The sequence below is a fragment of the Triturus cristatus genome, chromosome 11, assembly GCF_964204655.1.
Source record: "Triturus cristatus chromosome 11, aTriCri1.1, whole genome shotgun sequence".
Taxonomy (NCBI): Eukaryota; Metazoa; Chordata; class Amphibia; order Caudata; family Salamandridae; genus Triturus; species Triturus cristatus.
This window is the reverse complement of record NC_140594.1, coordinates 933476548-933502542: the sequence shown is the minus strand read 5'-3', so window position 1 is coordinate 933502542 and position 25995 is coordinate 933476548. Positions and strand designations below refer to the sequence as shown.

At 47.7% G+C, this 25995-nt stretch overlaps 1 protein-coding gene across 4 annotated transcripts in view; it reads left to right on the top strand.

Annotated features, from left to right (window-relative positions):
- Positions 1-25995, top strand: part of YEATS2 (YEATS domain containing 2) — a 1415500-nt gene that overhangs the window by 36719 nt on the left and 1352786 nt on the right. For all 4 annotated transcript variants that reach the window (XM_085634927.1, XM_085634925.1, XM_085634929.1 and 1 more), the window contains one exon: positions 12124-12234. In XM_085634927.1, coding sequence (XP_085491053.1) covers positions 12135-12234 — 100 coding nt within the window. In that variant the 5' untranslated portion in view covers positions 12124-12134. The remainder of the gene's footprint in view (positions 1-12123; positions 12235-25995) is intronic.

Here is a 25995-nt window from a genome sequence, read left to right as displayed (position 1 = left end):
CCACCCACATAGCCTGGTCTCCCAAACTCCTAATCCTGCACAAGTGCTTGTGCTGCTTCAAACCTACACCTCGTGTGTTTGGTTTCTGCCCACAGACTTTCTCATTGTTAAAGGCCCCTTACTGATCTGACATGGAGACATCTGATAACACATATGAGGAGGAGGATTCCCTTGCTTATTTGCAATGGGATGAGAAGTTTTATGAGGCAGTGGATACCTCAATGTATAGGGCTGTAAATGACCTAGGGAGCAGCGCCTCTCTGTTAGGATTGTCCAGGAGTGCACCAAGCTCGCCAAGGTCCAGGCCCAGATCCCTGACAAGACAATCCCCCCCCTCCCCCAGCAGACGTTCCAAGGGATACTGTCCCCCCACTTAAAAAAGAAGTGTGAAGAAGGGGTGGACCGGGACACATTTGCATTCCTCGATTGGGCCTTTCTAGTCTAATCTGCCCTGCAGGAGTCTGCCCTCCTCTCTGGAGCACCCTCGACCTGACACTCCCAAACCCCAGGATGACGATTCCCCGGGGGACTCGGAGGCCGAAGCTGGCTCCCCTAGACCCTAGTGTCCGAACTCATCCCCTTCCCCACCGCTTGGAGGCGATTTGGAAATATTGGATCCGGACGACATTATTCACCGAGTCTGTGGTGTAGGCCCCAGGCGACAAAGTCGCTAAGTTTATCGCTGGTTGCCTCCGCAAGCTTTTGGAAAAGGAGGCCCGAAACTGCCTCAGGGCAGAGTATCCTTGCCATGCTCTGGAGGGCAAGGTGGCCATTACCACCTAGATTGAACCTAAAATGGCCACCTTTCTAGCAAAATACATGAAGGAACCAAAAAAAGGGCATAGACAGGTCATGGCGCTCATGCCAAGATAAGTTACTAGATGCCATAGGTCCCATGGCCAAGATCCTAAACATGGCAGAAGAGGCCAAAATTTCAGGAGCCCTAATTTCCCCAGAGGTTCTCTCGAATCGGGCGCAGCATGGCATAATTTTTATGGATAATGCAAACTGCGTCTTATAACGGATTGTCGGCGCTCCTTACTCATTAAGCTTGGTCCCTCATCGAAGGTGGGGGCAGTGGCTCAAGGGGACCTCTTCGGAAACCCCTTTGACAAGGAACTTGAAAAGTTTGTGACAAATTTTACCTCACTGGAAAAGGCACAATCCAATATCAAAAGAATTTTCACCCCATGGGTTTTCCAGGGGGTGGCCAGGGCAGGAGCTGCTGGGCCAGCTGCCCTTCATACCGAACCCTTCCCAAGGGACAAGGCTCCAGCTGCAGCCAATAACAAAATAACAAGCGTTTCAGAAACGTTTACCCCAAACGAGGCCAGCGCTTCAGACATCGAGGCGGATACAGACAACAAGCAGGAGGTGCCAACTCCAACGGTGAGTGTTCTTCCCTCCGCTCCATTCCTGGGGGAACGCTTGGCAGGGTTCCTCGTGGCCTGGTCCTCCATCACCCCGGATGCGTGGGTATTGCTGACTGTGCAAGGTTTTCATATATAATACTACGACTGCCCTTTTGTGGTTTCACACCCTCGTCCCATTTGTTTCTCCACTCGCGACGCGGTGTTTATCGACGAGGAAGTCTTAGTGCTTCTGCACAAAGGAGCCATCTGTCGCTTGGGCCTGCATCCTGATGGTTTCTTGAGCAACATCTTTTTGGTCAACAGGTTTGACAGCGGCTGCCGCCCGGTCATCAACCTCCGAGACTTCAGCGAGTGGCTGGTGTATCGCCACTTCAAAATGGAAGGAATTAATCTCCTCTGAGATTTACTGCTTCCTTCATATTGGATGGTGCACCTCGATTTGATAGACGCCTACTTGTCCATTCCAATTTTCCCTCCCCATTGTGGGTTCCTGCAATTCTGGTGGTGCAAACAGATTTTCAAGTTCACCGCGCTCCCTTTCGGCATGTCGTTGGCGCTGTGGTGCTTTACCAAGGTGCTCAAGCCAGCGATAATGTTCCTCCGGGCACAGGGCATTCCTATAATTGTCTGCCTGGATGACATGTTACTCATGGCCCAATGACCCAGGAAGTTGGTTTCTCAGCTACAGATCTCAGTAGATCTCCTACAAAGCCTGGGGTTTGTGATCAACGGGAAAAGGTCACTCCTCTCTCCCTCCCAAAGGGCAACTTCCTTTGGTTTTGTCCTGGACTCCACGTCGGCATCGCTGAGCCTGCCTTTTCAAAAGATGTCCAAAATACGGCACAAATTGCATCAGACACTGGCCAGGCCCTACACGTCTCTCTGACAAATTGCTCTCCTGGTGAGCCTCCTCGCCACCTCCATCCATGCAAGTTTTCTGGTCCGCCTCATTACTGGGCCTTGCAATGCCTAAAGGCACAACAACTGCGGAGAGGCTTGGCGTACGTCCAATCAGTACCCCTAACCGAAGAGGAGATCACGTGGTGGTTAAACCATATGGAGGCCTGGAACAGAGGAGCAATATTTGGTTTAATTCCCGATCCGGTCATCGAATTGGATGCCAGCAGATCAGGCTGGGGCACCCGTTGTGGGGAATTTTCAACAGGAGGAAGTTGGTCATTAGAAGAACAAAGTCTACACATAAGCTATCTAGATCTGTTGGTGGGGTCGTTTGCAGTCCGCCGTTGGACCGAAAACAGGATCCAAACCTGCGTCTTCCTAAAGATGGACAATGTCTCGGTGGTGAGAGATGTCAGCCACCTGGGAGATATCAGATCCTGAGTTCTGGCGGACTTGGCGAAGGAGTTCTGGAACTTCTGCCTGGAACATCACATGCCGATCACAGCGTAATATCTCCAATAGCCAATCGGGTAGCGAATTGGCACTCAAGACACCTCCAAGACTCAAGCCTGTGGAAACTGGATCGTCCGGTATTCAGGTGGCTCTCAGCCCAGTGGGGCCCGTTCTCAATCTACCTGTAGCGTCTCAACCACAAGCTGTCCCGGTTCTTCAGTTTTGAGACCGGACCCACAAACAGTGGCCACGGACTCGTTTCTCAAGGACAGGAGACAGGAATGGGGCTATGTTCCCCCCCCTTCTCGATGATCATTCGATCATCAGCTCAGATCTGCCAGCAAGCAGCTCAGGTGGTCCTGGTAACTCCCTTGTGGAGATCGCAAGTTTAGTTTCCGGTTCTTCTGGAACTTTCTTAGGATTCTCCAATCTGACTCTTTGCAGCAGTGGAGCTGCGGGAACCACTTGACAGACAGAAACCGCGAAAGTCACCTCACAGGAGCCGAGGCCACAAAAAGTCACCTCATAGCGTCCGAAGCCGCGAAAAGCCGCGAAAAGTCACCTCTCAGCAGCTAAAGCCGTGAAAGTCATTCCGCAGCGGCAGGAGCCGCAAAAAGCCGCAAAAAGCCTCCCAACAGTGGCAGGGGCCGCGGTGGGGTTTGGGAGGCACCTGGTGCCGGTGCCTTCCTTCCTTGCTGCCGCAAGGGGGCCGCGAGGGGCCGCCAGAGGCTCCCTGAGGCCACAGAGAAGCCGAGAGTGCCTCTCCACCTGTGGCGTCGAGAAGCGGAGGAGAGGGGCAAGAGCCGTCTGGCTGCCTGGCAGTTGCATGGCAGTTGCCTTCCTTGGGGTGAAGCCCATAGTGTTTTTCCGCGTCTCGCAGTGGGCCGTGAGCCGGAGCGCAGGTTGAGCATCTGGTTGAACGGAGCAGGCGGAGGTCAGGACAAGACCGGGTGAGACTTGCGAGACCTGTGAGATATCAGCAGCTGGAGGTACAGGGGGATAGAGCAGTGCCAGCCAATAAGCCTGATAAGCCGGGTTGAGTCGGGTGGAGCAGGTTGGATTGGCAGCCGTGCAGATTTCCTGCCCCCGCTCCCTCGCTCCTTTGCCGCCATAGCACTGAGGTTCTCTTCCCCCGCTCACTCTCCTGCTCCCCGAGCTCCCCTCCCCCGCGGTCTGAGGGGGGATTAAGAAGCGGCACCTCAGGCACTAGATCGCTGGCAGTGGAGTGCGGATCCGGTGTGGAGTTTCGTAGCAGCAGCACCAGGCAATTTCTGCCCTGCTTTGGGCTTGGTCGAGCTTCAGCGCTATTCACTTCGGGGTGATCACCATTTGCCTGCCACGCAGCCCTGTCCTGCCTCACTGCCTGCGACGTGCTCACCGCCGTGAGGTGAAAGGCTTCGCGACCGGACTTCATTTCCCAGGGGGCAGTGCGCGGAGGTCGCACCAGGCGCCATCGGAGAGCGACAGAGGCTCATTAAAGCAACCAGAGCCTCCCGCAGCGCGGGACGCGCGCGGGCAAAGCCTGGGCCAAAGGGTGAGCCCATCCTTGGCCGTCAGTGGCCGAAAGAGGCTGGGCTGGGCTACGTCTCTTACAAGTGGACAATCGTACTCTATGCTGACAATGTGGTAACTTTATCCAATATTTATCTGTTTCCAATTTGATATCTGCGCGGTGGCCGAATAACTGAGGCCCGTTACTTTGTGTACGACCTATTGCGTGTGGGGCTACCTTACTGGGGGTGTCCTGCTGTGCTAGCCATGGGTAAACGAAAACATCAGCATGTACCTACTACTGAAAAATGTCCGAAGGCTAACGAGCCTAGTATGTCATTATTGAAATATCTGACGGGGGCTGTAGGTGCAATAGAAAAGCAAATATGCAATGTAGAAGAGGCTTTGCATAAATATTTACCAGGCCCCCCTAAACACATACAATCTGGGGAGGAGACAAACTCCCATGTGCTAACATTAGATCCACAGAATGGATGCATCCAGACAGGTAGTGATGAGATCTCTATAATCGACACAGACATAACAACAATGCCACTGCCAAAAAGGGCCTGTATTCCTAATAAAAAAGCTTTGTCAAACAGTACCTCGTCTACAAGGGGTAAAGCAGTATCCCCCCCTGTTATCAATATTCCAACAACCAAAACTGGGTCGATACAGGGTTTGGATACTTCTACCACTATCAAAATTAAAGATCGTATTATTTGTCCGAGTAACAAAAATAAAAGTAAAGGCAAAGGCCAACTGGTTAATAATGTTCCAGGAATTATGAGTATATTAAATGATTTAACCATATTGATCAAGGAATCCATTGGTACTCTCGCACAGAGATTGGACAACATCGAGATAAGCTTGGTATCCATTACAGGGCGCTTAAATGAAAGGTCCATTACACTATCTGAGAAATGCGAAGCAAATGGTGTAGATAACAACACACGGAAAGCTTTATCAGTTAGCACCGTTGACTGTTGCAACCAAAGTAAAAGGGCGGGGGATATTAACAGAGCCCCCAATATTAACAGTATTGGGAATTTAGATCCTAGTAGCCAGTTGCATAGGGCAGCAAAAGTGAGTGGGGGAGGGAGTGTAGCTGGTAGAAAGGAAAGGAGGGATGATTTGACTCAACTTGATACCAGCTCCTCCCAAGATACCTGCATGCGCCCCAATCAAGAGTCTTATCCAATTGTTCATAGTTTAAATCTCCCGCCAGCTGCGGTTCCTTACACCGTGATTCTGGCGAATGTGCCTCTATTACCAGCGAGGGAGCATGAATCCTGGATTTCTCTGAAAAATAAAGCTATTCATTGCTTGGGTACTAAAATAGGTCTGTCACAGGAGATGTTCTCTGCATTTAAAATGGTGAGACGAGTCCCGTGGGTGGGAGACAATAAAAAAAAGTTTAAAGGGGACTGCGTTGTTCTTTCTTTGGGATCCCCAGCCTTAGTCCATGAAATTTTCACCAGAACAGCTACAAATAATCTTATGACTGAGGGCATTTACGTTCTTCCTCTGGGATACTTTTACCACCCAAGAACACATGAAAACCACTCCACCTTTTTTGGACCATCCCTATCCCACGGGAACCATTTGTATAACATAGAAGTGTCTAATAGGTTTGGTCCTTTAGTTTCCCTAGAGGAGGTGGATTGACCTATGGCCCCTATTGATAGCCATCATTCACGACTGGACAGGGCTTTTAACATCAACAAGGGGCAAAACTTCCCAGTAATCGCAGAGGAACCTACCAAAGCCATAAGGGACATGCAACTAGGGGCTAGCTCAGATAACACTCTGATTTTTAAGTTTAATAATTCTACCAGCTTAAACACTATAATGGGACATCAAAATCGTACTGTTTCAAATATAATAGGCCCCCTAAAAACGGGTATAAATGATCCTAATAAGGTCAGTGAACTTATTGAAGTAATATCTCCTTTAGACACAGTAAATATGTTCGTTACTGACCCGCAGCTGCAGGGGAAGCAAAGTCAAGAAAATTTCGAGGAGGAATGTGTTCCCCAAAATGATTCTGATCAAGGCTATGTTAGAGTGGTATTTTGGAATATAGCTGGTTTACAATCTAAGGTGGATAACCAAGTTTGGGTAGATTTTATTAACAACTTTGATATTCTGTGTATACAGGAGACTTGGTTACTGGACGCATTGCATATTGATGGTTTTAAAACATATCATATCTCTGCCCTACGTTCAGTTCATGGGAGGCATAAGGGGGGAATTTCCATCTATATTTCAAATATGTTGAAGGTCCAAAAGATAAAAACATCAAAGTCGACCCCTTATTATCAAATTATCGATATCCTTTTCTCTATGCAAACTGAGATAGTGATTATTAATTTCTACAATAACATTGACAAGGGTAACTTTGTAGGAATAATAAAAAGCCTTATGGATTTTTTAACTAACCTGGTTGTTTCTAGGGGAAGGGATGTGATCATGATTTGGGGTGGGGATTTTAATACCAGTATCTGCCAAAATCCTGTATGTGGGTTTGGGGATATTGACTCGGGTAATAATGTTCATGCAGCCCACTTCGTCCACTCTGATAGAGGTGAATGTCTTAACGAAATGATGGCTACCTTTGATTTAGGTTTCGCAAATACATTGTGTTCTCCTTCTGTTGAGTTTAGTCCCACATTCATCGGACGGGGACTTAATTCCCTGATCGATTTTATCATTATTCCAACTTGCTATTCTAATTGGTTTGTCCAATTTTGTACTCCCACTAGTGGCCTAAGTGACCACCTGCCATTAACTATAAATATTTTACTCCCAACTAAACGCACTCTTTCTGTTTCGGAAAGTCTGGCTCAGAATCAAGATGTTGTACTGGCCCGCCAGAATGATTTTTCCTTGAAGTGGTGTAGGAAGGACCCTGAAACACTGAATACTAAGATTATAACTAAGGCTTTAATTCCTATCACCGAGTGCCTGCGGGAAGGGTCATCTTATAGGGACATTCTGTATGCTTTTTCCGAAGTAACAGCGGTGATTCAAAATTTGCTGAATCATCCAATAAGGCCTGTACCCAATAAAGACCAGGGGTGGTTTGATACAAACTGTTCCAAGACATATTCGTTGTTAAAGGCTGCCCTTCATAAACCAGTGAGGGACTATGAGGAAATTAGAGTGTGTAGGAAGGCCTACAATTTGGCAAGAAGTAATCGTAAGAAATAAATCAAAAATCTAGCTTGGAATAATTTGTACAAGGCTTCCCTACGCAAAGATTGTATTTATTTTTGGCAGGCGGTCAAAGCACCATTTTTTGCTACAAAAGAGGAGGCTCGAGTTGAGATAGCAATAGATGAGCTCTCCTGGGTAAATGTTTTCTCTAACGTGTATGGTAATAAGAGCAGTGAGGATATCAACTTATGTCGGGAACCTCTTTTATCTGGATATCCTATTCAGTTTACGCCGATTGACATTCAATTTTCTCACAATGAAGTGATGATGGCAATAAAAGAGAGCAAAAGTGGTAAAGCTCCAGGTCCCGACGGGATACCGATTGATTTATATAAAAGCACAATAGAGCTATGGTCTCCACTGCTAACCCAAGTTTTAGAAGCCTGCTGTGCTGAGGGGTTCATTAAATCCTGGTCGGAATCTGTGATAATTCCAGTTTTTAAAAAAGGGGACCGAGAAGATCCAGCTTGTTATCGCCCTATCTCCCTCCTAGACTCCTTTATGAAAATCGCAGGAAGGGTTGTATTAAATAGACTTCAACAGTGGGCCGAGGATAATAACTTCTTAAGTAGGGTCCAATATGGGTTTAGGGAAGGGATGGGTACTATCGAACAGGTTTTAAACTTTTCGTTGATTCAGGGTAAATATACACAAGCGAAGGCAGGGAACCTATTTGTGGTATTTGTCGATCTTAGTGTCGCATTTGATTGTGTTGATCACAGCAGGTTATGGAGTATTCTAGAGGAACTAAAAGTTGATCCCCCCCCTTAGTACTATTTTTGAGGCAATTATATCAGGGGGCCTCAGCCAAAGTGAGGTATGGATTAAAGGGTGATTGCACCAAATCATTCCGTGTGGAGAAGGGAGTTAGGCAAGGTTGTGTACTGGCCCAGTTCCTCTTCACTTTATATACCAACGCTTTAGAAGAGGAATTGGTGGCCAGGGTGAACGATTCTCCGATAATAAAGAACCAACAGATTGTCTCACTTCTCTACGCGGATGATGCAGTGCTAATGGCGAGAACCCAGCTTGGCCTACAGAGGGCCCTGTCAACCTACATTGACTTTATGGACAATAGGGGCCTAAAAATAAATGTTACAAAGACTTTTATGATGTCCTGTGGGAAAGGAAAGAATAAGTGTAGAACTTTAGTAACGAGGGACGGCAGAATCGAATCAACTAAAACATTTTCTTAACTTGGAATTTTATTGGAGGACCGGGGTTCCTGGGGACCAGCCGTTAAGAAAAGAACGCTCCTATTTAAAAGGGCAACTGCGGCACTGATGCTTTTCTCAAGGAAAATGGGGAAAAGGCCCCCGGGAATACTACTGAAAATATATCAAGCAAAATGTATTAGTATAACCACATGGCGCAGGGATATGGGGTTTCCAAGACGTTGCACCAATCCAAGTGGTTGAAAATGATTTTTTAAGGTTCATTCTTGCCGTTCCCCGGAGTTCTTCCATTTTTGATTGTCATAATGAGCTGGGAATCACCCATATTTCCGACTTGATTAAAATCCAACCAGTCTTACTTTGGCATAGGATTTGGACCTCTCCTAGTTTAGGTTTGAACCATGAGATCATAATGGACTCCATGGGATTAGATCAGGCCAAAAAAATCCCTTGGTTAAACTATATAAGTAATTTATCTCACGACTTATGCAGACCTGATTTTTATTCTAACCCAGACACTATGTGCACTTTATCGAGAAAGGAGCTTAAATCCTTATGTTTACAGCACTTTGAGTCCCTTAGATTAATGGTGGAGATAAGTAAATACTCTGTGATCCAGCATCAACTGAGCCTGTCTAGTTATTCCATCCAGCTCTATTTAGTATGCTGTCTACAAGAATTTGACAGATATATATTGACTAGGCTCAGATTTGATTGCTTCCATCGTCTTGTCTCTTTTCCTTCTGTAAATGACTGGTTCAGGAAACTCAGCCCATGTCCCTGTGACAACACTGCTTCTCAATCTACAGTGCATGTTGTTTTATTCTGTAAATTTTATGTTCAAGAAAGAGCTAGATGGATTAAGCATATTTTAAAGCAGGGAGGCTGGCAGCAATGTCGTCCAGCATTTCTCTTTTTAAAATTATTGGACAATGTGTACTGTATTGGAGCTATGACGGGGCTTTTGAAGAGTATAATGAGGAAAAGAAAAAGTTTAACCTGTTAATCCCGATGTTGTAAAATGATGTACTTTTGGAACAGCTATATTTTATCAAGATATTTTAATGCAATTTTTAAATGACCTGATTTTATTGAATGTGTGCTTTTATGATTGTATTATCTTTTAAAATCGAATAAAGCATTTATTGATTGATTGATTGACTCTCACCCACCCGCCCTCCTGCTTCCACATATTCTGTTGAATCCGGACCAGGCCTCGCATTGCCTGGTATGTTCCCTCCACTTGATAGTGTGGAGGATTACAGGCAACGCTGGTTGCTATCATGCCTTTTGCAACTTTCATGGGCAGACAGTACCACCAAACGATACTGTTCTGTCTGGGCGAGATGGATTAATTGGTGTTTACGATGGAGCCTCGATCCTGTGGTCACTGATATACTGCAGGTATTGAAATTTCTGTCCGACCAGGCATCCGATGGCATGGCCTACCACTCGGTCCACGCGGTTAGATCTGCCATTTCAGCAGGGCATGCTACGACAAAGCCACCTGGTCGGGGAACGCCCCTTTGTTTGCCGGCTGTTGTGTGGCATCCATCTTTCTCTTCCTTCTGAGCCATGCTATTCAGTTCTGTGGGATGTAAATTTAGTTCTAAAGCTTTTTCTGTCCTGGCAATCAAACGGGTACCTATCCCCAAAGGAACGTTTGGCCAAATTGGCTATGCTACTTTGCTTGATCTCCTGCAGGCGGGTCTCTGATGTGCGAGCCTTAGACATTTCTGCAAGAGTGTTTTCACCAGAAGGGGTGGTCTTTACCGTATGTCGGCGTGCCAAGTCGAATACTTGTACAATCGCTTACCCAGCATTCCCGGACTCTCCCAAGCTCTGTGTTGTGTGTTGCCTGAGGGCATGTAAAGAAATGACTCGAGAGGTTCGACCCTCTGGGCAAATGAGAACTACTCGTTGCATTAAGAAAGCCATATAAGGCGGTTTCCACTCCCACTATTGCTCGATGGGTCTGTTTGGTCATGCAAGAAGCAGGCATAGACACTTAAGAAGTTCGAAGCACATTTTGCTATGGGAGCTATGGCCTTGAAGGCTTTTTGTTTGGGGGAGCCTCTGGAGGATTTGTTGTGAACGGCAGACTGGTCCTTGGACTCGACCTTGAAGGGATTCTATTTTAAGCCGGTTGTGGAGGTGGCTTAGTTGGCGGTGAATATGCTTTGAACTAGCCTAATCCTCGTCTCCGGTCTTGACATAGAACGAAAATTTGCCTAACAACTAGAAGGTAAGTTTAAATTCTGTTAAGGACAATGAGGCAAGGATTATCCCACCCGGCAATCCTCCTGATGCGGACCCGTATCATAATAAGTAAGGCTGTTATCGGTAGGATTATTACAAATAGAATGTTTTGATGTCCTAGTATTAATGTTCTCTGCCGAACAGAAGCATGCATTACCTTGTTCCTTGTTTGGGTGAAATTCGATTCAGAACGTTTCTGACATGGTGTATCTTTGCAGGAAACGATCGATCGAATCAGAACTTGTGATACAAAACGAATGGCGTGATTCGTGCAATGAGAGTAAATGTAAATGTAAATGTATGTGTCTTGTAAAGCGCACTGCTGCCCTGAGGCGTCGTGGCGCTGTAGACCGCTGGGGAACCCGTCCTGGCTATCCCTGTGAGATGGTCCCTCCAGGGTATCTCCAAGGTGAAACCAGGCATCCCCGGCGAATGTGGGGGGCCGTTGTGGAGATGAGGCAAGCTAATGCCCAGAGTTGCCGAGTGTGATCCCTGGTTAGAGTAGGCACCGAAGCGAGAATTATCGAGTCCGCTGGCCCTGGTCCACGACCCTGCCGCGTCGGGAATTGAACCCTGGTCCCGGGCTGTCCTCTGCGTCCGGGTCTGCTGCCTCTAACCGGTGAGCCACACCACTCCACGTGAATCCAGGCAGTGAGGAAGGGCTATATGGGACTCTGACTTATTGACAATAAAGAAGGACTCATAACGTGTTGATGTTTTCCCTGATGTTCATGGGAAAAGAGTTTTTCTGGAGTGTTAAAATGGCTGCTGTTTTGAGAAATTATATTGAAGCGAAGGAAGATAAAGAATAATCCTGGCCTTCGTGTCCTTAATGGAATTGAAACTTACCTTCACGTTGTTAGGCAAATTTTCATTCATCTTCACTGTTTTATGTTTATAGCCGTTCATATTTACAATGTGAGCATGTAGCCAAAGTGTTGATGCAGCTTCTGGTGGATGAGCAAGCCACATGAGCTACATGCTGGACTAATTAGATAAAGAGGAAATCAATTCACTAAGTGTCAGTATTCAGGTGCAGCTAGTAAGTAAAGAAAGGTTACATGTAATTGAACATGGTAGTATACCTTACTTATGTTAGAATGCAAATTTGTTTCACTCTACCATTTGTGAGCTTGTTGGTGTTTTAATTTCAATGCTTGCTTGGTTTATTTCCGTGTTTTCCAAGTTCATGTCCCTGGATTGATGCAGTAAAGTGAGGGCCATGTCACTAACACTGATTTTGTTCCTACCAGAGCTTCCCAGCATGTCTGGAATGAAAAGGGCAATGGAAGATAAGGATCCGGATTATGATGAAATCTCTGTTGCACAGCCAAGTAAACGGCATAAACCCAATGAGCGCACAGGTAATGTTAAGTTAAATTTTTGCTGCATAATGTTCAAAACTGGGGGTTGAGCTGGCTCTCAATTTCTCATTATCAGGGGAATCTGGCATAAATTTGTTAGGTTGAGAGCTAATGCCCACCAACAGTACTGGTCCGGCATGTAAAGTGTCTGTGACCCAAAATAAGACATTGTTGGGGCTGGTACACTAAAACAAATTAACAGCAAAATCAAAAGCTTTTTGCTTTTCCAGTGCTTTGTTACTCTTAAAAACGAAACCTAATTCATAATGCATGCCTTGAACTTGCATTTTAACGTGTGCTATCTGTTAAATTTTGTTTTTTCCTCTCATATTTTTTTAATAGGTTGTTAGGAATACAACAGTAGAACTTCCCAACTGTCCAACTCCCCCACCCCCATTCCCCCAACCATGAGAAGGAGCATGCCACAGCAGTCTCGTATCGTTATCCAGTAATATGTAATATTCAGACATATTTATAAGTGCAGTATACAGATAGTCTTCTCTTCAACAATTCCATTTCAATAACGTGATTATCCCTCTATGGGCTCTTTGACTTGTTCCTCTGCAGTATCCTCTATTTCCTGCTGTAGATGAACCTCTGCATGTCCCATTCCATCTTATCACTTTGTCCCGTTCCAATGTCCACTAATCTGTATTGAACCTCACATTCAGCACGCTCCCATCTTGCATATTCCCACAGCCAATTTTTGCTGGTGGGTAGTATATTTGTTATTCACTGTAGGGCCATACATTTCTTCTCTACGGTTAATCCTAACTCTAGGATCTTTTCCCCATATTTACTGTATTTTGGGCCGTGTCACCAAGCCCAGCAGACAGAGCTGTATTGTCGGCTGCAGCGGTAGTCCGATCAGGTACCCCCCAGGATTCCCTCACCCCCGACAAACACACCCACCACATGTGTATATAAGTTCCTACTGCTGTCTTGCATTTGGCATACTGCTCAGATTTAGAAGGATCCACCCTGTGTAACCAGCACAGTGTAACATAGTCCCTTTGTATGCACTTGTAGTGTATCCGTTTCAGCCTCGCATGGTGGGTAATTCTCCTGCAGTTACCCAGTTTAGACATCCAGCCGTGATCCCTCTATACCTCACCTGGATAGTTTTCCCATTGCAACTTCAACGCCTCCACACAGGCGGCAATTTTCAGTAACAATAATGCATAGAAGTGCCTTCTCCTCCCATGTCCGGTAGAGTTTGATATAGAATGGGAGTTTCTGGCTCCTGCAGGAACCCCACCAGGCCTTGCGGATAGCGGTAGCGAGGCTAGTATAGGCCAGAAAACAGTCCCTAGCCAGCACCCATTTGCCGCAGAAGGCCATATATCCTGCCAGTCTCTCATCCTCATATAGGTTTCCTAGAGTTTAAGGGATGTCTCCTCCCTCCCTGCGTTGTAAGATAAGGGGCAGCATGGGACTAATCCCCGTATACTAGGTGATCAGTTGCATGTAAAAATAGTAATCTCTGTCTCTTCGGAAGGCTTTTCCCCATATATCTAGTATGGTCCTAACCTGCAGCGGTAGAAGTACTCTCCTCTTTCTGTGAATGAGTGGTAAATCCAAGAGCTTTCGTGGTCTGATCAGTCACATCAAGAGTGCCATCACAGGATCTGTGTCCCCCGTCACAAACCATGGTACCACATGCTCTAAGTGGGCTTCCCAATAATAGATGCGGAAGTTTGGTGCCTGTAACCCTCCACCATCCCGTGCTAATTTCAGGACCTCCAGACTAATGTGTGCCCTCCTGTTTCCTCAATAGTGCAACCGAAGTACCTCATCATGCCGACGAAAGCATGCATCCGGTACACACATCAAAATGTTCTGTAGCACATATAAGACTCTAGGTAATATAATCATTTTACTGATCGCTATGCACCCTATCAGGGACATCGGTAACTGTATTCACTTGCGCATGCTCCGCTCCAGGTTATCAAGCAGAGTACCTACATTGAAGTCCTACGTCTCAGACATATTAGCGCTCAAATATACCCCATAGTTTTTAATTGGGGTTGTTTAGGTCCTCATGATTAGGAAGATCCCCAACCACGACCCGGTCTGTCCGCGTGGGGTAAAGTACCGACTTGTTCGCTTTCAAACTAAATCCAGATTGTGCCCCCACCTCCATAATCATGGGGTTAACTGCCCGCCATGTTATGTCTGGATTCCGCAGTGTCATTAGGATGTCATTGGCGTATTATGAAATTACTTCCTGCTTGTCTCCCACCTTTACACTGTTTCCTTCATGCCTGATGTGTATAACTTGTGGCAGTAGCTCGATGATCAGGGTGTAGATCAGTGGCGAGAGAGGTCTCCCTCTCCTCCTGCCAGGTCTCCGATACTCTATTACCTACTTTTACTCTTGCCCAGCTGTCTCTGTACAGCATCTGCACCCACCTCAAGTAGTTGGCGCCTAGATCGTAGTGTCGTATTGCTTGCTCCATGAACACCCAGTTGACAGTATCAACAGGCCTTATAGCCATCCAGACTATCAAGGGCGCAGGGTTCTTCCCCTTTCTCGATATGTCTGGGTGTACGATGTCCCCTGCCACTTTAGCCAATCAGTGGCTAGTATCTTCCCCACAATTTAACATCAACATTAATCATTGACAATGGTCGATATGATTCGCAATCAGCAGAGTCCCTTCCTGGCTTAAGGAGGAACACCATGTTTGCCACCCTCAACAATGCCGGTAACACCTCTGATTCAAATGCTTCCTTGTATATAGCATAGGATATCCAAATATTCTTTATAGTATTCAACTGACAGCCTGTCATTACTGGGCTCCTTTCCTGTGTTTATTCATTTTATGGCCCATCTGATATCCGTTTAATCAATCGGTGCATTCAGGGCTACCCTCATATCCCCCTCTGCTTTGGGCAGTTGCAGTTTGTCCAGAACTGCGGTTATGCCCGCCATGTAATTCCGGCCTTGTTGTGCATACAATGTGGAGTAAAACTCAGCGAAATGGTGTAGGATATCCTCCTGAGCTGTGAAGGTCGTCCCATTCGGGTCTCTGAGAGACACAACAGCATCCCCTATCTTCTCATTGTTAAGCAGCCTTGCGAGTAGTCTGCCCGTTGTCACCCTGTTCATGTTGGGCTACCGTATACGTTTTATAGTCTTATTTTCCTAGGGTGTCCCGAGCCTCATCCACCTCTCCCTGCAACTGGTGTCTTTTCCCAGATCGCTCCGTGTGCGTAACCTGTCCGTCTATGCCCCCTATCTGGTGCTCTAGTGTAGTCTCTGTGTGTATCTGTGATTTACGCACTCCGTAGGTGGTAGCCATACATTTCTCCCTTATGGGCACATTAAAGGCTTCTCATAGTACTTCAGCAGACTCAACCGGCCACATGTTGATAGTATAGATCTTCGGTACTGCCTTCCTGATTTCTTTCCTGTACGCTTGGTCATGCAGTGCTCGTGACTGGCTGCTCCATTGCGGTATCGGTGCCACATAGGCATGGCCTTTTAAGCCCAACACAAGTGAGGCATGATCTGACGGTGTGCGGTCTAAAGGGCTGACCACCCTAAAGTTTGCAGCTTGTTCTGGGTGTATCAGCAGGTAACCTGTTCTGGACAAGGTGCTGTAGGTTTGCCTCCAACCTCCCTACTACCCCGATATAGCGCAATCAGCTGCCTTTAGTTCAGTGTCCACTCGTAGGAGGGTGCTAGCATCCACCCACAATAATACCTCGCGTGCCGAATAAGTGAAATTGGCATCCCATAACCTGTACCCCATTTTGCTTGTATCTTCTGGTGTTCCTGCGGCAGAAGGTTTGTCTCCTGTAACATTACTATCTTTACCTACTGGTTACTCGCATATGACCAGATCTTTTGCTGTTTGATGGAGTTCTGGATCCCTTTAACTTTCCTGGATAACACTGTTACACGCATGTGCGTGAAGCGTGAATCTCTCTATGGTTGTGTACCGTTTTTGCCAGTAAGTGATTGTGTCACTGATAGAATACGCTTCAACTCTCAAGAACGGTAATACCCCTCCTCTCCCCACCCATGTGGTGCACCGCAACCTGACCTCCACAAGTAACACACATGGTGTCATTCCTCCTTTCCTTGAAAAACTTTCCCATTACAGTGCGTTGCTCCCTGCTGTCGGGTGTCCCAGTAGCAGCTTCACCAGTAGTCCCACACATACCAGAGAGCGGTGGTGTACTCGGACACCGCCCCCACCCCATCCAACTTGCGCAGTATGCTCAATCATCTGTAGTTTACCCCCCTTTGGTTATGCATATAGTAGTGTCGGCATACCAACCTCCCCATGAACTGTAAACCTGTGTCCACATGCGTGCCACCCTCCACTGCAAAGTGTTCTGTGACTCTCAAGAAACTGCATGGCCTCATCAGCCTGATCAAAGAAATGCCTTTTCCCCTGTAAGTCCATTCTTAGGTGTGCTGGGGGCAGCAGGGCATAGGCCAACCTGCGATCCCCGAGTTTCCTTTTCACCTCCATAAATAATCAGCATCACCCTGTTTTTGAGTCGCCGCTAATATACACATCTTGTCTGTGTACTTAAGCATTCGGGTGATTAACATGCAGGACGGTGTGCTAGGTTTGGGCCTGCCACCTGTGGTTCTGTGTGCTATGCCTACGTGCAAGCCACCCTCAGTTTCTAACCGCTGCAGTACCACAGGGAGCCATGTTTCCTGAAATTGCTTCGCTGGTGTGTACACAGTCCTCTCTGATAACCCCATTATGTGCACATTGTTACATCAGGATCTGTCTTCCATATTAGCCTGCTTGGCCTCTTGCTGTTGCTAACTGACTAGTGTGGGCCCCCAAGATCTCCTCAGCACCAGCCTCTCTAGTACCCAAGTCCTTCACATGTTCTCTCATTTTGTTCATTTCTTGGTGCACCAGTGGCACTGAGATAGCCACGACATCAATCTTCCAGGTGATGGCCTTGTTAACCTTCAGTATCAAGTTTTTAATATCCAAATTAGGTGACGGTGGAGCCTCTCCTAGCACGGATTCCTCACCAGTGATCCCGCCTTGAGCCATTCTGTCAATGCCCTCCTCAATTGTGTGGCCATTCCAATGCCCCCCTTTGGTTTAGGTGACATTCATGCCCAGGTCGCTTACACTATAGTTCTCACAACCCAGTCCCACAAAAGCCACCCTTGCACAGCACTTTACAGCTCGTGAGCGCTAGGTGAGTCCTTTCAACCCGTACTTCAAGGTCAATAACGGACCACAATCAGGAGTGGGTAATAGGGGTAAATGAACTGCAGCAGTTACTCACCCAGTCTCCCGATAGCCAGCAAGGTTCGAATCCTCGTGCCTGCTCTAGGTGGGGTGGGGGACAGACACAAGCCTCAGCCGTCAGCCATTGTAGTAAAAAAGGCCCCTCCATTCCTTACTTCGAATGCATCCAGCCTCCATTGAATCACAGCCAGTCTGCGGGTTTCTCACTGTCCCTGCGCTCAATTGCTTTCAGTGAGCGCCGCAGCCATTGCGAGCTGTAAATTGCTCTGGGTCGATGGTATTACACAATTTGGAGATGGGGGGTGGGCAAGCCCCTATTGGTATGCAGCCAATATGTGTTTGAGGCATGATGTAACCGGGGTAGTTGCCACAAAAGTGAGAACCGTTCCCAAGGCAGGACAAAGAACAGCGTTTTACGAATAAAAATAAAGCAATTTTGAAATGGCACACGAAGCAACAAATGGCAAGTGGTGGATGTGGCCTTAACCGACAGAGGGATTACTGCGTGCCTGTAGGCTTGACCTGAAAAGGAAGGCTTGGCAAAATGGTTATTTTGCCAGGTCGAAATGGCAGTTTAAACTGCACACACACAGGCTGCAGTGGCAGGTCTTAGACATGTTTCAAGTGCTACTTTAGTGTGTGGCACAATCATTGCTGCAGGCCCACTAGTAGCATTTAATTTACAGGCCCTGGGCACAGGTACTGCCACTTTACTAGGGGTGTACAAGTAAATTAAATATGCCAGTTGGGTATAAGCCAGTCTAACAGGTTTTCAGAAGAGAGGACAAGCACTGGTTAGCACTGGCAGTCGTAGAGTGCACAGAGTCCTATGGCCAACAAAAACAAATTCAGCAAAAATAGGAGGATTGAAGGTGAAAGGTTTTGGGACGACCCTGCAGAAAGGGCCAAATCCAACTAACAGCATCTCCCAAAAAGATTGGATAAAGCCAAAAGGTCTGCACAGGCAAAGCCATAACCTGTTGGCTTTGCCACTGCTTGTTTTTGTGATGTGTCTGTGGGAGTAGGCCAGCGGCTGTGTTAGCTGTTATGTTAGTGTAGGATATGCTGATCTTCTAATTAATTTGGTCCGCCAAAGTGTTTTGGAAGGATCTGCCATTATATTTCACCTCAGCCCGAGCTGGTCTGTTGTTGTAACTGTTGATTGTCTGTTACCTCTATATTAGGGTTATATTGTGACTAATCTAAACACCTCTGAAATTTCCCGGTGCATGGAGGCTATCAATTATGAGTGAGCGGCCTTAAACCAGTCTTCTGGGTCATGGCTGATGAATAAAGGGTCATATTTTTGTGATTCCAGGCTTCATGCATGTATATCAGTCTTCAGTGGGGTTTTCCTTAATTAATGCTAGTGCAGGTTCCTCTTAGTATGAAAGTTACAAAGTGATCCCTTCTTATTGCATATTCAGTGGACAGCCTACAGGTTCGGGTTGAGGGGACAATTTTTGATATACAAATAATTTTTTAGATCTTCAAGAAAGAGTACTGTGAACACTACGTGAAAAACTGAGAGTAAGTAATTATATCTTTTTGGGTGCAAGCAGAATGCTCCTAGGCATCAGGGCTTGGTCACCTGCTGAATACTCTCCTACAAATGTAAGGCCTCAGAAGAGACCATATCCTATCAGTTTTAGATGTTGTAAAAGTATCTACATAGAAGTTTTAAGGAACGCTTGAAACTCAAGCATAACTTCTTGCTCTGATTAAAATGATTATCTGCTGGAATGTTGAGTGGTCAGTTTTACAAGTGGATGGTAATTTAGGATCACTAAGGAATCGTGGGAAAGCTCAGAGAAACAAGTGAACCCTTTGGCAGTTAATGATTATACAGCTAGTTTTAATTGAATTGAGCTCAATGTGACTGCATCCAACTAATGTGGCATATCCTCTAAAAGGAAAATAAGACAGGGTTGGGGAAGTTGAGAGGCAGGGGGAGTTCAAAATGAGACAAGTTTGCTTCAAAATATAGGGTGCATGGGGCGTGTGAGAAGTTGGCCTGATGTATGATGTCACTAGTTATAGTGTACACCTTATATCAGTCCAAATACCCTTATGGTGATTGGTTGTAAAGTCAACCTTATAGACCAGCTATCCTAGTGGTAGCATGGACAAGAGCAGTCTTAGGCTAAACTCTGAATGGCATGTGAAGCCAGCTGTGATACCATATATAATCCCTTGAATACCAAATGAAAGGACACCACAACAGATATATATATAAAATAAAGTGTATTTATTCTAAGCAAACCCTCAGCACTCTTTATGAGTTTAGAGGTAAGTACAACACAGTCTTATTAATGCATACAGTAAGTCACACAGGTAAGTAATACAGCTAGGCCCTAGGGGCCACGCAAACCATATACTAAATAAGTGGTATAAGAACCACTGTCACGGAAATAGAATAGGCCTAGGGAATCGCTGGGGCTACACTACACTAGCGTTAGTTAGGGAGTGGGAGGCCCACGGGATTCGTGTGCAGAGTGGAAACACTCACGCGTAATGCGTAAAAGTCAATAGCAATGTTACAGTTTAGAAATAGATAGATTTAGGACACTTCCGGAGTAGCTAGGAAGTTGAGACTTGAAAACTAGACACTAGGATAGTCACTATCCTGATGAGCACCGGAGTACCCAAGTTACCTAGCCCACAGGCTGCGGGTGCATAGGGGTGAAGATGCGTCGTTTTCGTCGTCGACTCCTATGGATGCCTGAAGAAAGATGCTGACAGGCAGTCAGGGGAGAGTGTCCGGTGGATCCCAAGGCTGGGATCAAGAAGAGAAGAAACCTGCAAGCAGAGGGGACAGAGTCAAGGTCACTAGCCAGTGACCACGTGGAACCAGGAAGGAACCAGGCGATGTCGTGAAGAGTTGCAGGTGAAGGTGAAGCTTGTCGCTGCAGCCAGGAGGACCAGGAAGCGTCGAGGACGACCAGGACCAGGAGGCGAGCTGTCCCACGAAGGCTCTTGCTGTCGGCGGCGTCGAAGTTGGACTAGGACTCACCAAGCCTTGGCAAGCGGAACCCACGAAGAACAAAGGACTTGCTTCTGGTGCAGACCAGGAAGGTCTGGGGTGCTTCTTCTTTGCAGAGAAGCGGGAGCCAGCCTGGAGGAGCCAAACCAGCGCAGAAGATTTCAGGGAGCGTCGTCACAAAGGCCACTAGCCAGCGGGCAAGCAACCGGACAGACGCGGCAAGCAGGAAAATGCTGAAGGGCCCCACGCAGGACTCGTGGAGTGTGGGGGGCTGGTCTTCGGTGCAGATGGTGCTTGGGGTTGGGGCTTCTCAATCCCCGGTGCACAACTTCGAGGGTACCTCAGAAGCTGCGCTGTAAGTTACTAGCCACTTTTCCCAGGTAGCCGGTCCCACGTCGCTCGTCGCCTCCACGGATCTCAGCTCTGCTGCAGATGTGGATGAGGGTCGGAGAAGTCTGGAAATCAAGGCTCTGGTCGGGCTCTGCAGTCGGTTCCTCGTCGAACGTTTCACAAAGCAAAGGGTAGTCTCTTGATGGTGCCTGTTTGCACAGGGTAGCCACTCCTTGGCTACAAGGGAGATTCTTCAGTCTTCTTCTTTCGTCGAATGTCGAATGTCCAGAGTTTCTGTTCAGTTTTGCAGGTTCAGGATAATCTAAAGTCTTGAGGCCCAACTCCCACTCTTATACTAATCTGGGGGGCTGGGATACCTGCTAGGTCACGCCTTATGGGTGGGACCTGGGAGGGGGTGGTTACACCCACTTCCCTTTGTCCAGTTTCGCGCCAGAGCTGGGGCTGGAGTGCCCCAGCGCCGGTTTGAACTGGACTATGCAAGGAACACCTTGTGTGCCCCAGGCATGTCTCATTCCTTTCAGCCCACCCTGCCCCAATACACTAAAGGCTGTCTGGGGAGGTGCTAGCACCTCCCCAAGCAGGAAACCTATTGTCCAGGCCTCCCTGGCTGGGATCACTCCCAGCAGCAGGAGGTCAGACTTGTGTCTGTGGCAGCAGCATCCATTTTGTGATGCTGAGGCTTTGGTTAGAGTTAAACAGCAAAGTAGGATTTTAACATGTCTCTCCCTCTAGAAGGGAGGAATAATATCCTCATCACCAGAAATGGTATGGGGGTATTATTCCAAAGTGTTAGACACCTTACACGACATGTTTTGATAAAGCCAAACCATAGTTACCATAACCGTTTAAGATTATAAGGCACTTTAAGAGTATATGGTAGGCTATATCATAGAACAGCTATAAGGACATGGTTCCGAAAGCTGCAGACAGGCTCAGCTCATGCTAGAGCACCATCTCACATGTTACCAAGCACTCTGCCTCCAGGATTGTTAAGGCCTGCCATAGGAGTGACTGATAGGTACACATGTGTCTATATATAAGGGTAGATATAGGCATACTATATCTAAGCAAGGGGTGATTACACGACCTTGCCCCAGCTGAGTGATCAGCCAGTTGTGTCTGATTGGAAGGCCAGACCAGGGGTGGCATAATACATGCTGCAGCCCCTGGGAGGCCTAGGGTACACCTATGCCCTGGGTACCTATGGTACACTGTACAGGGTCCAATAAGGTGATCCTTACCAATTGGTTATGTACCTAGGGTACATGGAGTCCATTTTAAAGAGAGAGCAGACAGCCTGAGACCCTGAATGGCAGGATCTCAGGCCAACTAAGTCGAAAAACCAGCTAGCCACTAGGCAAAAAGTTGGGGGTAACCATAGTCAGATATCCACCTTCCTACAGGGCGCACATCCAAGATGGCCGCACACCTGTGAGGCTCAGGAAGCTTGGTGATATAATCCGGCATTTCTCCGCATATCTACCAGCTATAATTGAGATTTCATACTGTCTACCTGCTTGTTAGACCGCCCGGTCACACTGGGGAAAAAATTGCGGCTCTCGCACATTCCGGCACCCATCAATAGGACTTTTCATGCTGCGGGCGCAGATGCGAGCGCCATAGCTGGAGACCTGGTCGGCTGCTGCACCTACCCGAGCCCCAGGGATACCACGTGGAGTTAGGCCTGACCCTCAACGAATTTGTGCCGGAGATCCCCTGCTGCACACCAGCCTCCTCTACATTGGTGTGCTCCCCGCCGCGCTGCTAGTGCTTTCAATTCCAGGACGCCTGTGTTTGTGTACTCGGCGGGGAGAAGGTGAGACACACGCCGGCTGCAGGCATTCCTCCTCTGTGCGGAGTGTGCCAATTCTCCATCTTACACTGCTGCGGCGGGCGTGCGAGCGGAGGCATGTGGAGTACCCTCCTGCCCCCCAGGAATATTGCCGCCTTGCGCCCCGTGTTGGCTCTCCTTCATCTGGGGCCTGCTGCGCAACGCACCAACCCAAGAGATGACTCGGGGAGGGTATGCCTGACCTCTGTTTTCCCTGCAAAGGCCCTTCATAATTAGCCTACACAACCTCTGCCTTGCTTCGGAGATACTGCACCAGCTGTCCTCCCTATCCTCGCTCCTCCTGCGAAACCCTGTCTGTCAACTGCTTCGCGGCGGGGGACCGGCAGCACTGCTGTTCACAATTAGCCCATACCAATGAGTGCCTGTCTCTGGGCTTCGGCAAGCAGAAGCTTTACGTCCCACCGAGACTGCCTCACACCGCCTGCTTTTAGGTACTCGTTCATTACTCCTTATGGCGCAATAACGTTTGGAGCATCTGTTATCTTTTTTTGAGCAGTGAAAATCCACGCTGCGACTCATTCTGAAATGCGCTGATTGGGCGAGAGATTCCACGATGCTGCCTGCCTCTAGGCGATGGATCCGTTTATCCCTCCACTGAGCTCCTCTACGATACCCATCTCCCTTGTCCTGTTGTGCTGTTGCCTGCAACGCCTACATTACGCCCAATCTGGGGATTGGGCGACAGCCACCCACCCGTACTGCTACATTGCCTGGACGTATGGAGCGGTGCAATGGGGAAGCCTGATAGCCGGCAGCCTAGACTGACCTTTGACTCCAAAAAGGCCGCAACGCAATCAGCCTCCGCGGACACTGAACCCGCTAATATGGATAAAGCTCAAGCACCCTCCCAATCTTCTGAAGATGACGTTAAGACGTTGCTTCTGGCTGTCCAACATAGTCTATCAGATCTGTCTGGGAAGATGGACACAATGAATAATTGTCTGGACTTTCTAGTGCAAAAAGTAGACGAGCACGATGGGCAATTGAAGGAGGCCGAATGCCGTATTTCCGAGAATGAAGATACCACTTCTCAGATGCAAGTCGAGGTAACGCATAGGGAAGGCACTTTCTATACAGCAGGGCACACAACCTGGTCTTTGTTAGATTACTGGGTCTGCTCACGTGGAGTGACCCCCTGGATTCAATCTGCCAAACATTTGGCTCGCGCATACTCTGATCATGCGCCGGTGTACCTAGAAATAACTCCCCCCCCTAACTCAATCGCCACCCCACGTTGCTGGAGGCTAGTGCCGGAAGCGCTTTTGGATACTGTCTTTCAAACTGAACTAGGGGAAGAAATTACGGATTTCTTTACCAGAAATAAGGGCTCTGTAGACCGGGTGGGCACGCTTTGGGAGGCTTTTAAAGTCACTGTCAGGGGCATATGCATGTCCAAAAGCTTTGGAGTGCTCCGTGATATCAGGAGAAACTTGTGCTGCCTAGAGACCGAGATCAAACAGTTTGAAACAGACATGTGGACTGCTAATTCAGGTGTCCAGCGAGCCTCGCTCTGTGAAAAGCTCACAGACTACACTGCGGACCGGGAGGTGAGGTTTAGAGGCAAATATTTAATTGCTCGTCGCTACGGAGAGGGCAAGATACCTGGCCGAGCATTGGCGAATACTATTAGGCAACCTCGTTTTTCCAGCTATAGCTTAGATATGATGGATGGTGAGGGGATACGCCATAGGGATAGTCTTGACATATTAAACATATTTGCTGCTTACTATACAGACCTATCTAATTCATAACGCACCTCCCCCCCCCGACTTCACTCCCTACTTAGAAGACATAGCTCTTGGATGGCTAGGTGACTCACAGCGCGACTTTTTGGCAGCACCATTTGAAGATGATGAGCTGCAAGAAGCCATCATGCAAATGAAGTCCGGGAAAGCGCCGGGATCCGATGGACTTCCCATTATTTTTTTATAAAACTTACATTGATCAGCAGTTCCCAGTATTGAAAGAGGTCTTTCTTGAAGTCCAGGAGACACACATCCTACCTGCCTCGATGAGAGAGGCGCTAATTACATCACTATTAAAACCGGGCAAAACCGCGGACCGCTGTGAGTCCTACAGACCACTCTCTCTCTCATAAACACAGATGCAAAAACACTTGCTAAATTACTAGCGAACCGTCTCAGCCTACAGATGGAAAAACTAGTCCTCCCAGACCAGGCCGGGTTTATTCCCGGACGGGCTACCTCCCACAATCTTGGGACACTATTCTCCATCTTACAAGCAGTAGATCCCAAACTAGCACTGGTGACTGTGTTTCTGGACACCTCTAAGGCCTTTGATTCGGTGGAGTGGGACTATCTCTTCACCACCTTACAATGTATGGGACTTCCCCTGTGATTTCTATCATGGGTCCGGCTTCTCTACACCTCACCAACGGCAAAAGTTTTGATTAATGGGCACACCTCACCCTCGATCTCTCTATCCCGAGGCACTCGCCAGGGGTGTCCACTCTCTCCCATTCTTTTTGCCTTAGTAATGGAACCATTGGCAGCCAAGATCAGGCAACACTATCATCAAGTAGGCCTCCGCTGCTTCCTCCATCCAATTCTTATCTCTCTCTATGCTAATGATGTTAACCTCTACATTAAAGATCCACTCCAAAATCTTAACCCGCTGCTGTGCGAGTTCGTTAAATTCGGAGGCCAGTCAGGTATTCACATCAACTGGTCCAAATCACAGATTCTGCCGTTGACCAGCTCTGCCACTCCTTTCGAAACAGATTTTCCCATTGTGTCGTGTGATGAGGATGCTAAATACTTGGGGATCCCGTGGTGACTGCGACTGGGATGGACTCCGTCCACGTCCTCTCTTGCACCAGCTGAGTCGTGAGTACCCTGTACTGTGTGAGACTGCTTGGGCGATACGGACAACCGTCTGAGTGTGTGTGCTGGGGACATCACCCCCTCTGTACTTGTGTTCTCCCTGAGGTGTGGGATCCGGTGACTCAACTGTCCATTCTCTCTCTCAACAGGAGTGGGTGTCGTGAGTGCAGGTTCCACGTAGTCACCGCAGCCCTTCCCCTGTTATCCTTCTTCCCTCCTTTTTCCCCCGGGGTGGTGTTGCTTATAGAGGGTTTCTGGAGTCCTCGTAGGTAATACCGTTCTTGGGGGAGAGAGGACTCTAGCGTAGTGGATCGCTCCTGCTGTATCCGGCTTCTGAGGTTAGTGAGCATCCGGGGTGCCAGCTGACAGATTGACAAGCCCACGGATAAATACAGCCTGAGCGATGGATACCGCTACCGTCCTGGCCACTATGTTAGATACCTTGAACGCACTTCGAGCAGAATTAGACGCCTTCAGGGTGGAGAATCTGGA